A 14016-nucleotide genomic window follows, 5' to 3' on the forward strand; every position below is an offset into this window, starting at 1 on the left:
GTCACAAAACTTGGGCAAGGGTTCCCTGTACTCAGCCTTATCCGGCTGGTCTGAGGACATAAGCTAACTATCATTGCTGAAAAGAAAACAGATTAGAAATTGATTATCAATCATATCAATTTGGTAAACTTCAATATATATGCCATCTCCCTTGTTTACCCACAAAACTCATCAAAACCCCTTTAGGACCCTTAATTTTCAGAGCTGAGTCTTGTATATTGAGTGCATATTTTGCTATTGGAAAACATTGAATTATTAATGAGATAGGTAATATCTTCTTTAAATTACATGCAGACGATGCGAATTACTTTACTTTGACATGTAAAATTAAAATTGAGAATGGAAATGGGGAATGTGTCAAAGAGACAACAACCCGACCATAGAACAGACAACAGCAGAAGGTCACCAACAGGTCTTCAATGCATCGAGAAATTCCCGCACCTGGAGGCGTCCTTCAGCTGGCCCCTAAACAAATATATATTTAGATGAGGGTACGTCAACGTGTATTTATGTTAGATTTATAAATTTCTATGTATAAACAGTAGCTCCCGTTTCGTACGATTCGTCAAGTTACGCTTTCGTAAGTTCGTTCGTTAATATCCTGGTCATCTCTAATTGGTAACTCTTTGATATATCACATAAGTATCGTAAACAAATCTCTGCGTTCTATCGAGTAAGGTGAATTATTTATCCGAACATTTTGATGTTCTTTCGAAGCCCGCATAGCGGCGGGTAACACAAAAATAAACACTATTGAGTAAAAAATCTTTGCTGAATTTCTGTCATCCAAATCCCTTTCTGGAACTTTACAACATGGAAGAGACCATGGATTGTATTTCCATTTGCATTGCAAGCTGACGGAAATTTAAATATTAAGAGAACTTTATATCTTTCATATACTTGACTGAGAGGTAAACATTTCTTTTGTCCTGAATGTGCATGAACTATTTGCAACAGGACGCTTAGCAATAATAATCAATCAATCTGTAAAAATGAAATATAAAGATCTGGTTGTTTTATTTTGGTTGATGATCTTATTATTCGATTCTTACGTATTCCTTTCTTTATACACCTTTCTAGTAGACTTAATGCAAGTATCAAAAAGGTTACCAGAAATAACTATTGCAAACTAATAAAGCTTTAATTGTAGAATGACAAAATATGTTGAATCACCTTGAATTTTCTGTATTCCTTCGGCAATATAATAACGGATAATATTTTTTTATAACACCCAAATATTGTGATTCAGACATTTGCGAATGGAGTTTTTATTAACTAGAAATAACATATATTAATTGATCAATTAATTTTGCTTAATTTCCATAGTCCATACTGCATGAACATTCAGAACGATAATAATCTAACAATCAATATATTATGCAGGTTCTGCAATTCATGCCAACCACAATGACTGACTGCCGCGTTAAAATGCAGTTTCGTTTGCAAAGGACAGAAATTGTTCATTGCAAAAAGACACTTTTTCTACACGAGTTACTGATTTAACGTTCCAAAATCCGACCTCACGTGGGCACAAAAGTATCCAGCACATTTCGCATAGAAAAACGGAGGCGCAATTGTAGCAAGGAATTTACTGTGAGGTGACCCACAGTTGTTAATTACCTCCACGTTCTTTAAATTCTGGTGCATATGTACATAGTGTGTCTCATTTAAAATCATACATTGTATGCTTAGATGGCAAAAAAAAGTAAAAAATCGTCTTACCTTTTGCCCGCGTTTTTTTTTTCTTAATGTCAGATTATTTCACGACCACAGACAGAATGTAAGCAAGTAACGACATTACCAACGGACTGTTCTGATCACAGGGTTTTGGGAAAATAAATGATACAGATTCCATACGGATATTCATGAGGAACAAAGTACAGAGTGTTTATAGAAACAGGAGATACTTAGTACCCTTTCACCGAACCTTGTCTTGCTACTATTGGTGATCATGCGAATTTCTCAGTTTTTGTTTGTTATCTTGATTTGTATCTCTTAATAGATTGCATTCTGCCTCAAATTTGCAAACTCTTCAACAGAACACCCAAATGCGTTTTAGATCATGTTAGCGTAAAACGTTGAAAAATCGGTTTATGTATCAATCATATAGTTATCTTTGTCCGTTTCTGTTCGATTTGTGTTTTTTTTTTTATGTCCCCTTCGTTGCATCCGTCTATTTTTTCATAAATTACATGTTTTTAGAAATAATGAGTTAGACTAGCACAATTTTTTAACGCTATAAAGATGACATTTTCTCGCTAATAATTCAAAGTTTGATGATTACTTTATAATATAAATATTACATATTTTTGCGTTTCCTGTCATAATTTTCATGATATAGGGGGGATGATTAAAAGGACGCGTTTAGACCAATGGTTTTAAATAGTAAATTAAATTCAATTCTTTTGAAGGTTTGGAGACGCCAGCAGGATGTGATTTCAGTTATTAAATAAATATGTCACAGATGACAACGGATATGTTAATCTGTCCTCTTCATAATTACAACTTCACTAGTAAACCAATTTTGATATGACACGGTCATTTTTTTGTTTTTTTTGTAAATGATCATTTAACTATATTGAATATTCGTAAGAGTGATAAGGGCGTCAGTAACAAGTTAACTGTTTCTATCTTTTACTGCATTATCTTCCTCTTAAACATGAGCCGCTACAGGTTGCAAAGCACACGGTATACAGCTTATATAGAAAAGAAAACTTTTGAAGAGATCATAACTTCTTAAACAATCAAAACAAAAAACGAGATGTGGTATGTTTGACGATGATACAACAATCCAATGTTTAACTCCGTGTTGACTCTGTGTGTGCTTGTCTTTAATCCTGTGGTTGTCGTTGATTCACGTCTGTTATACTTTTGTTTCATATAGTGTGTTATTATGAGTCATACTTTTAGTTTTTCTCGTTTGATTTGTGTCACATTTTTTATATCAGGACCTTGTATCGCTGACCATACGGTATGGATCTGTAAAAGTGTTAAAGGGCGTATAACAATCTGTAATTGCTCATATCAATGTCATTTGAATGTTGGTTGATAGTTGTCTCATTGGCAAGCAAACCACATCTACTTACTTTTATAAAGATGTGAGCAATTACTAGTCACCGTTTGCACTTCAAAAAAGGGCAAAAAATAACAATTCTGTATAGTAAGCTATAGAAGGTCACGACATGTAAGAATATGTCAAATAGAAAAAGATGGAACGTTTCGTGGACACCATCAAGATGTGTCCTCTTTTCTTCGTATTATTATTATTATTACTAGTACCAGTTTAATTTTCCATCAACAACACCACGGATGACACATTTAGATCTGGATCAGCTAAACCTTGCAGATTACCTGAGATCGTCAACTTATAATTTGTATTATCTCTTTGATGTCGTTTGCCTCCTTTTATATTACAACTACAAACGAATAAAAACAAAACAAAAAACATTGGATTAAAGGTTCCTATCTGGGTATATATAGGCACATATAAGTCAAAATATAAGTATCGACAGTATGTAGGACCATAAATGGTAAAACTTAGATAGAAAATATATGTTAGTTATGTGCTAAACTATCAAACATAAAGTCAAATTTAGTACCATAACAATACATGTCATCCCCAAACATCTTAATAAATATAATAGCTATCACGCAAAAACGTCCGAATGGTTTCTTTCACGCAATAAACAAACATACAGACCATTACCATTATCGTTACTAGATACGACAAGGTACATGGACATGAAATTGTGTACTCTTGAGATCAATTTGTATTTTCCGCAAAAGTTTATTGATAATAGCAACCACAGACAACAGATAAAAATTCAGTAAGCCAAGAATCATAACCTATTGAAAAGTATGTTTAAAGTCACAGAAGATACTTTTTATGGAATATGCCTTTCAATATTCAATATTCGAAGGTTGAATGCGATTGTGTAAGGCTAATGAAAAAATCAATATTCAAAACAATGTTTACATTAAAGAGACTCTGGTCTGCTAGTGCCTTACATAAATGATATTAGAATATTTTATCTTAAATCACATGTTTTCACAACCAAAGATGTGTAACACTACAAGCTGCACAGAATTAAATTGCAAGGACTCGGCATAATCTCAACAGTACTTTACTGTACTTAACTGTACTTGAATTTGGTCTCGACTTCACTTAATAAGTCTGATTGAGTACTTCATAATCTTGGTATAATATAAAATAAATTCTAGTCTGAATATGGTCTGCATATGGTCTCAACAAATGCTTGACTAGTCCCGACTAGTCTCGACCAGTCTTTACTCAGTCTCGACCATTCTAAACCGGTCCCAATCAATCTAAACATGTATCGACCAGTTTCGATCTGTCTCTGCTAGTCTCGACCTGTCTTGACTCAGTCTTCACCTTTAAATTTATTATCGACTGGTCCGTATCAGCCCATCTATCTCAACTATATATTGATCTTACAAAATTGCAGGTTATTTAGTAGTTTGGTTCATTGCTGTCAAATATAATGGTTTAGTAAATAGCTAAAAGAAATGGTAGAATTTTCATTTCGGACTAAATTCAGATAGTCATCTTTTATAAATTTCTATAACTTTTAAATCAATTTGGATTTTCATAGAGTGTGTTTATATTTAGTAGTTTGGTTCATTGCTGTCAAATTTAAGGATTTAATACTTTACTAAAAAAGACGACCTTTCATTTTGGACTAAATTCAGATAGCCATCTTTAAAAATTCTATAACTTTTTACAAATAAATTTGGATTTCCATAAACTATGGTCTTTTCAGACTCTGAGCAGTTTGTAGTGTATTTAAGAATGGAGATGTCGAACTTGCACGATATATTCCATTACAAATGAATACGTCAAACCTACATCAAATTTAATATGATCAAAGTTAAAACCCTGCTTTCCTAAAATTCGCAGTTTTTATGAGAGTTATATCTCCATCCGGTCGATGCGTTGGACAGTCAATGTCAACTCACCTCATCAATAGTCATTGTGTTATTGTGCTATGATAATTTTTTGTATTCTTGTCTTTCGTTTTTGATAATGTGCTTTGTCTATATACCTTTTTGTCTTTCTTTGTTGACATTTTTGTTTGTTTTTATAGTGATTAAGTTTATAACACAATGTTGACTGCTGTACCCCTATTTTTGACATTTTTACCTATTTTGTCTGTGTCTGTTTGTTTTGTTCACACAACGTTGTCGACATAATGCAATTTTGTGCGACTGTCATACAAGTGAGAGGTTTAGCTAGCTATAAAACCAGGTTTATTCCACCATTTTCTCCATAAGAAAATGCTTGTACCAAGTCAGGAATATGACAGTTGTAATCCATTCGGTTGATGTGTTTGAGCTATTGATTTTGCCTTTTGCTAAGGAACTTTCCGTTTAGAATTTTACTCGGAGTTCTGTATTTTTGTTATTTTACTTTGTGTTATTCAAAATAGAGAAAGGAATTGGGGAATGTGTCAAAGAGACAACAACCCGACCAAAAAGTAAAAAACACAGCTGAAGGCCACCAATGGGTCGTCAACACAGCGAGAACATCCCGCACCCGGAGGCGGACTTCAATTGGTCCCTATACAAAAATGTGTACTAGTTCCGTGAAAATGGACGTCATACTAACCCTCCTAAACATATAAATGAACTAAAATTAAAAAAACAAACAAGAGTAACAAAGGCCAGAGGCTCCTGACTTGGGACAGGCGCAAAAATGCGGTGGGGTTAAACATGTTTAGTGAGATATCAGCCCTCCCTTATACCTCTGGCCAATGTAGATTAAACAAATACGCAGCAATACGCACAGTAAAACTCAGTTTAAAAGAAGTCCGAGTCCGATGTCAGATGTCAGAATACGTAACAAAATAAACTAAGCAAAATGACAATGATACTTAAATTAACAAAGGACTACTAGCAGTTACTGACATGCCAGCTTCAGATCTCAATTAAACTGATTGAATGATTATGTCTTCATCATATGAAAATCAAGCACATTCCATTCCGTTAGGGGTTAAGTGTCATATCATCATTACATATATGAGAAGAACATAACCTGTATCATGCCGACAACTGGTTTTAGAATAAATGTATTTATTTCCGATGCAAAGACCCTATGAGTGAATCAATATTAATACAAAAATGTGCCATCTTTAATGACCTGACAACAGTATCGTAATTATATCCCTTCTTAATAAATCTGTTTAAAGGTTAGGTTAGCTTTTGAGGTGAATGCCGACATATTTGTGTTTTGTAAAGAATATTACCATAAAAGATTGGATGTGAAATACCCGAACGTATAAGATGTCTGCACGTTGATTTATATTTACGAATGTTATCCTTGTACCGATGATAAAATATAGTAAATGTTTAGACTAGTCAAAAACACTGTTGTAATAATTTTTCAGTAATACAGAGATCGCTTTCGTTAAAATCAAATACGTTGTTACATACACGAGCGAATCAAACAAGTAATTTTTTTTTTTGCATGGCAGTTTTGTATTTTTGATTGCTTTTATAGAATAAAGTATTGTCAAGTCTCTAACAATCATTATTATATGACATGAATATTAAACAAAATAGACCGTATTTTCTATCAATACTACTGATATTATCTCCTTGATCTATTGGTTTTCCTTGTATTTTTTCAGACTATGGATTATATAAACTTCACTTTACAGAGAATTATATTTTAAAGCTTTCACTTTCACTTTCACTTTTAACGCTTTTACATTCCTAGTAGGGCCAGATAATTAATATCCGTCTACACTATACATAATGCTGTAATATTAGGCATTGTGGTATGAATTCCAATGAGACAGCTATCAAACAGAAAAGACCAAATTAAAGGAATTTGATTTAAAAAAAATACAAGTTGGTTTGTTATTTGATTTATAAAAAGAATTAAAACAAAAAACTTTTAACCTCCCACTTGTGTCAATGAGCTCCCAACGTCAAATGTTTTCTGGTTTGACCTACGCGTCGACCTTCGCGATTCTTAAAATTATTCATGCATCTTGTTCGAATGTTTAGTGTCTTTCCTTACAGTGCTGTCGGCTATTGTTATTTTGTTCTTTTTGATTTTGGTCAAATCATTTGTATGAATTTTGTTTGCTTGGTATGCTAGGCTTTGGACAGTTGTTATTACTACATAATGATTTGTATATATTTGCACGGTAAGTCACATTATCTGTTTTGTTTTAAATAGAATCCTGAATAGCCTTTGTTCTACTTTTGTTATCTGGAGGTCTTTGGTCACGAAAGTTTTGCATAATTTTGACTCAAACGGAGATGCACTGCATATCGTTGCCTCTTCAAATTTCGATTTTATTCTTGGAAGCTGAAATCCTTAATCGGGTAATTGTGATTTAAAGTTCTTCATAATAGCATCATCATTGACAACACTAGATTTATCATATGGCGATTTTAAAGATGTTCGGGTGTTCAGCCTCAGTAACTGGCCATGGACTGTTACAGTAAGGATCTTGAATAACCCTATCCTACTTGTATAAGCATGCGGTTCTCGTAACGAAGTGTTGCTTAATGATGACTCAAAAGAAGATTTTCTGCTTGTCGTTATCACTTCTTTTAATTTTGGGTTTGCAGAACAATACATGATATATGATGATTTGTCTTTACTTTGACGTTCAGCTTCAGCAAATGTTTTGTTGGTCAAACACTATCAGTGACACAACTAAGCTCTGAATAATTGTTCTTTCCACGTAGTGATTTTAATATTCTTGGACGTTCAGCTTCAGTAAATGGTCTGTTACAGTATGAGTCTTGAAAAACCCCTGTTTTACTTTCATAAACTTGATGTCCTTTGACACATAACGAAGTTTTTCTTAAGGTTAACCCATTAAAAGAATCATTGCACATCGTTGCCTCTTCGTTGGATTTTGTTTTTACACTTGAAATGTCTATTTGTTGATTGGGTACTTGTGATTCCAAGTGGCTCGTAAAAGTATGACTACAGAAGAAAATTAGGTCTTGCAGAAAAAGACTTTCTGTATGATGATTTGTCTTTACTTTGGCGTTCAGCCTCAGTATTTATTTGGTTATAGGTAGAATCTTTAATATTCCCTGTATTACTTGTATAAACATGAGGTCTTTGAACAGCTAACGACGTTTTGCCTAAGTTTAACCCAAAAGAAGATGCACTGCGTGGCGTTGCTTCTCCTTTTGGTTTTCTTTCTATTCTTGAAAATTCAATCTCTTGATGGGGTTCTTGAGATTCCAAGTTGTTCGCAAGAGTATTATCACTGACGACATTAGGTCTTGCCGAAAGAAACTTTCTATATGGTGATTTGGTTTTACTTAGACGGTCATCCTCAGTAAATGTTTTGTTACGAGAAGAATCTGTAATAAACTCTGTCCTACTTGCATTATTATGAGGTCGTTGGAAAAGTAACGACGTTTTGCTTAAGGTTGACTCTGAAAAAGGTTTATTGCATATCGTTGTCTCTTCTTCAAATTTTGATTTTGTTTTTGAAAACTGAAATCCTTCATCGGGTACTTGAGATTTTAAGTTGGTCGTAAAATCATTATTAGTGACAAAAGTATGACTTAAAGGATGGTTCTTTTCAGGTAACATACTTTGACATTCACCCTCAGTAACTGGTCTATCATAGTGAGAACCGTAAATAACCCCATTCCTACTTTTATAATCATGAGGTCTTTGAACACTTAACGAATATTTGCTTACGGTTATCTCATGGGAAGAATCATTGCATGCCGTTGCCTCTTCCTTTGATTTTGTTTTTATACTTGAACGTTTCATTTCTTGATCGGGCACTTCAGATTCCAAGTTGCTCGTAAAAGCATTATCACAGATAAAATCAGGTCTTCCAAAAACAAACTTTCTATATGATGATTTGTCTTTACTTTGACGTTCATCCTCAGTAAATGTTTTGTTACAAGAAGAATCGTTAATAACCTCTGTTCTTCTTGTATCAGGATGAGGTCGGTGGACAGGTAACAACGGTTTGCTTAAGGTTGACTCAAAAGAAGATTTATTGTGTATCGTTGACTCTTCTTTGGATTGTGATTTTATAGTTGAAAGCTGAATTCCTGTTTTGAGTACTTGAGATTCCAAATGTTTCTTAAAAGTTTTATCAGTGGCAAAAGAAGGTCTGGAAGAATGGTTCTTTACATGTGGTGATTTTAATATATTTGGTAGGTAAACATCAGAAACTGTTCTGTTACAGAAAGCATCTTGATTAATCTCTATCCTTTTTTTAAAAGCATGAGGTCCTTGGACAAGTAACGAGGTTTTGTTTAAGGCTGACTCAAAAGAAGATTCACTGCATGTCGTTGTCTCTTCTTCTGATATTGGCCCCATTCGTGAAAGTTCAATGTTTCGATTTGGTACATGAGAGTCAAATGGGTGGTTAGAAAAGATATTTTCAGAGCCATAACTTGGCCTTGAAGAATTGTAGTCTCTATATCGTGATTTGTACATACTTGAACTTTCGGACAGAGTACCAGTTTTGAAACGGAAAGTATCAGACATATCTTCTGTCTTCATGGTATTAGCATGCGGTTCTTGTACACGTAACGAAGTTTTGCTTAAGGTTGACTCTAAAACAAAATTGCTACATAGTGTTGGCTCTTTATTAGATTTTGATGTACTTGATAAATGATTGTTATTGTCGTATACTGGGGATTCACAGGTTTTCAAAAAATCATTATCACAGCGAAAACTGGGCTTCGAAGAATAGTTATTACTATAGGATGATTTGTATTTACTTTGACGGTAAATATCAGCAACTGTTCTGTTAGATAATGAATCTTGAAAAATATTCGCATTATTTTCAAGAGCATTTAATGCAAATTCACTTACTGTATTTTCGTTCACTCCCTGAAACGTGTTTGGTTTCCATGATCTCCATGTTTTACCTCCGGGGTCTCTTCGAATCCTTATCGAAATGCCGTCATTTTTCGTTGTAAATTTTTTCCAATTGAAATCTGGCTGTGTAATTTGATTAATTTCAATGCCATCTAAAAATCCCAATTCTTCTGCTTTTCGAAAGACCCACAGTCTCCGATTGTCACTTGTGTAAAACTTTCCATTTATTTTTACAGCGGTAATAATTGGAATGTCCTTCAGTGAAATAGATTCAGTTAACAATTCATCTAACGTTTCCCCTATCAATTTATCATTGAAAGGTGTGTGTTTACCCCAATAATTTGCAATAGAATCCTGTGAAAAGAAAATTTCCGATGGTCTGAACTTCATTATTCCCGAACACGTCGACCACACCACACATGCGTTATACTTCCTTTCACTACTGCTAATTTTAGTTGCACATTTAGTATCGATATGTCTAGAACAGGGATTTTTTAAGTTATTTCAAAACGCTTCGGAGAAACCAATGATATGAATATTCGAAAAATCGATTATTCAATGTCCCATACAATATATCAATTTTATCTTGACACACACAAAGTGGTCGTTCTAATTATATGTGGATGACATATTTCTATGGAATAACCATCATTAGGTTCTCGTTAGTATATTGCATGTCAAAATCAGATAGTGTTATTTTATCTACATACAACATCCACGTTCTCATAACATGTAATGCAGTTTTAGAGTTTGCATAATATCTTTTGGTGTTGAAATACATAGCAACAGGATTAAAGTATAACAGTTGAAAAACTGCTAAACGAACTTCATAGCAAGATCTATATTTTAAAGTTTGATAAAAAGAACAGGTTTATGAAAAAGAATTATAGAAAATAATTAGAGATACGGGGTGAGTTAAATATCAACCTAACGATACAAAATAATAAAAGACAAATAGATGTCAATATGCGGCATTCAATCAGAGATATGTTAATGCCAACCCCACCCTTCATTTCATCCAACAATATTGAGCAGACAAAAAGAAGTCTAAAAATATTACAAATAAATATTACACACTTAAAATGTATTGGGTAACAAGGACACCACAAAACTAAAACTTAAAACAGTATATATTGCGTTAATTTCGTAAAGACATTTGATTTCATTAAAATCGTTTTTTTAAATCTACACTTAAAGGAAAAATTCTTGATTTTTTACTTATCATCTTCATATGTTCATTATCATAAATACCGTTTCGATTCCTAATATCACTGAAGAGACATTAATTGTCGAAATCCGGATATGGTGTACAAATTTTTGCACCCTATGTTTGCGGTATATCATCTTTTCCGCAAGTTTATTGTTTTCTATTTAGTATTAAATTTATAATTAAGATCCATTTATTACATCAGTGATCCTTTTATTTGGCAATCGCCAATGGCAGTCAGCAGGGTTTAAGAACATTTGTTGTTCGACCTGTTAGTCAAATGCGTTTTGTTAAAATATACCTTTTCACTTTTTTGGTCTTTTGGAAAATGTTGTTTGTGCTGTATTTAGACCCCTCTAACAAAAAATTTGTTTTGCATGCACACGTATAAAAATTGCGGTTTTTATCCAACGCAATCATAGGTTTGAACGTTGTTTTCAATTTAGACTTGTTTATATATATATATATATATATTTCGAAAAACGGAATCCATCCCCAGAAGCAGTCTGCTAACTTACAAAGAAAAACAGAAAAGTAAAAGAATCCCATGTGTGCTCACCTGCCATCCACGCCTGAGAAATAGTTTCAAGACCATTCGTGATCATTGGACAGCAATCGAGAAACATTCTAAGTTATCCAAAATCTTTCCTGAGCCGCCCATGATTGCCTTCAAACAACCTAACAGCCTGAGAAATATAATTGTCCGTGCTGACCTTTCCAAACCTAACCATACTGTAGGTAATTGCCAGCCTTGTGGGGATAAGCGCTGCAAATGTTGCAACCAATTGCAGCATTCATCAACATTTCACAGTAAGACCACAGAAAAGACATACAAGATCTTCTGCAATGTCAACTGCAAAAGCTCAAACGTGATTTACGTTCTTGAGTGTCCTATATGTGGTCTCCAATATGTTGGTGAATATATGCAGCCATTTCACAAACGCCTTAATGGCCACAGGAGTGACCTCACAAAAAAACCGTATATTCCTGTCAGCCAACACTTCAGGTTACCAGATCACAATCTGAAAGATTTTGATCACATGAAGATCCTTGTGATCAAACAGGATTGTACATGGCAAAATAGGCAAAGAGAGAATCGGGAGAAGTTTTGGATAAAAACACTGGGTGTCCTCCATCCAGATGGAATCAATAGAAAGAAATAATTAAATTTACAGTCTAATGTTTATATTATGATATTCAGGATTTTGGATTAAAATCAATCGACCAAAACTTACCTGTATTATTATTGATCTATGTTTACACCTTATACATTATATATCAGTATTGTTAAAACTTTTAACACTGAGGAAGGCCATTTGTTGAGCCGAAATATTTGCAATTATTGTATAATTTATATCATCTGTTCAGTTTTTCCATCTTTGTGCGATGATATTCAACACTTTTTAGTGTTTTGTTTTCCATCTATTTATCGGTATTGTTACACAATCTTTTAGACTCATATATATATATATGTATATATATATATATATATATAAACAAATTAACAAAGTTTTAAAATTGTATTCCCTTGATTAACAGAGCAAATCGAATATTTCTAACTTTTTTGTTTGACATACGTCATCGGGTTACGACGTTTTAGTCCGATTCCGATCCGGATAGGAAATTGAAATCAGTTGAAGTCTTATTCTCCTCTCCAATTTTTCGGTAATTAAACGCGCGCAGATGACCGTTTGTCGAAGCTTATAACCACAAGATCAGAATGAAAGAAAACTAACACACGTGTTACGTTTTACATTGATTAAATAAAAAATCCTATAGTTTCGGTATATATTTTCGATCAAATTTTATTTATTAATCGTTTCGATGTTTTTACTGAAATATTCATTGAACACAAATTATTTACTGATATTGAACTGAACATATGTTCGTTTTTAATTTATAATAATTTTGACATTCATTTCAACGCAAAGTCTGTGTGAATAGAATTTTCTATTCTTTCGGAAAGGCATTGTTTATTTCTCGAATAGATGAGCAAGTTGTAACATTCCTTTGAACTTTACCTGAGAGCAGTTTAGCATCAAGCGTATACTGTTACAGATGTGAATGTTGTAATTTTGAATGTATTTATTATATAAAATAAAGAGAATGGCGAGTTTTATGCACCAAGATTAAATATCTGATGACACAGAAAAAAATGATTGTATTAATTCATTGAAAATAAAATTAAAATATTTGCGACAATGGTAGCCTTTTTTGGTCCTGTGTTTTCACTATCAAAGATCCATTGAAAAAAATGTCGAATTCTGAATTATCAACACCTTTGGGTGTAATTGAAACTGCAAAACACATATGGTGCCGCAGCTTTTTTGATAGAAAAATGCAATTTTTTAAGGGTACTCAACGGTTCCGGAATTTTCGAAATAGTATAAATGAAGAACACTCTTTGCTAAATTTGGCACAGAAAATGTTGCTCGTCACAGAGAGTTTCCTCTAAATTTCTCGCTATTTCTGCACCAATGGCCAACACTCATTTCTCACTATTTCAATTTTGATTTTTAATTACCAGGGCAGCAGAAAATAAATTTACTTCTACCTATTATCTTGGATGTGAAATCTAGGTGGCGCCGGTCATCTTTATTTACTTCCTTTTAACCACATGTATGCAATTAACGCAATTATTAAAATAGGAAAAAGAAAAGAAAAATACTTTTAATGCTATATTTTTCCAAAATTAATAGAGAAATACCATTGCATATGTGTATAATTTAGTTTACCGGAGGTCTTTAGCTTGTATCTAAATCTGTGGATGTCAACGTACAAAAATCAAATAGCAATCACCTGGAAATAATTTCTCGGGAGCATAATTTTTTTAAATAGAATGCCAATAATCAGTTTTGACATTATATGATTAACATTCATGAGAAATTAGAGCTCATTAATTTTTTTTTTCATTTGAGGATTTGTTTTCACAAGTTAATTCGAGATCAAAGGAGACTATTTTTCC

General features: G+C 33.2%; 1 protein-coding gene across 1 annotated transcript; it reads right to left on the minus strand.

Moving 5' to 3' along the window:
* Positions 1-6871: 6871 nt before the first annotated feature.
* Positions 6872-10320, minus strand: LOC127705444 (uncharacterized). The gene has a single exon (XM_052209763.1). The coding sequence runs from the start codon at positions 10232-10234 to the stop codon at positions 7967-7969; it is 2268 nt and encodes a 755-aa protein (XP_052065723.1). The 5' UTR covers positions 10235-10320; the 3' UTR covers positions 6872-7966.
* Between the last annotated feature and the right edge of the window lie 3696 nt (positions 10321-14016).

Source organism: Mytilus californianus, unplaced genomic scaffold (genome assembly GCF_021869535.1).
Source record: "Mytilus californianus isolate M0D057914Y unplaced genomic scaffold, xbMytCali1.0.p SCAF_6, whole genome shotgun sequence".
Classification (NCBI taxonomy): Eukaryota; Metazoa; Mollusca; class Bivalvia; order Mytilida; family Mytilidae; genus Mytilus; species Mytilus californianus.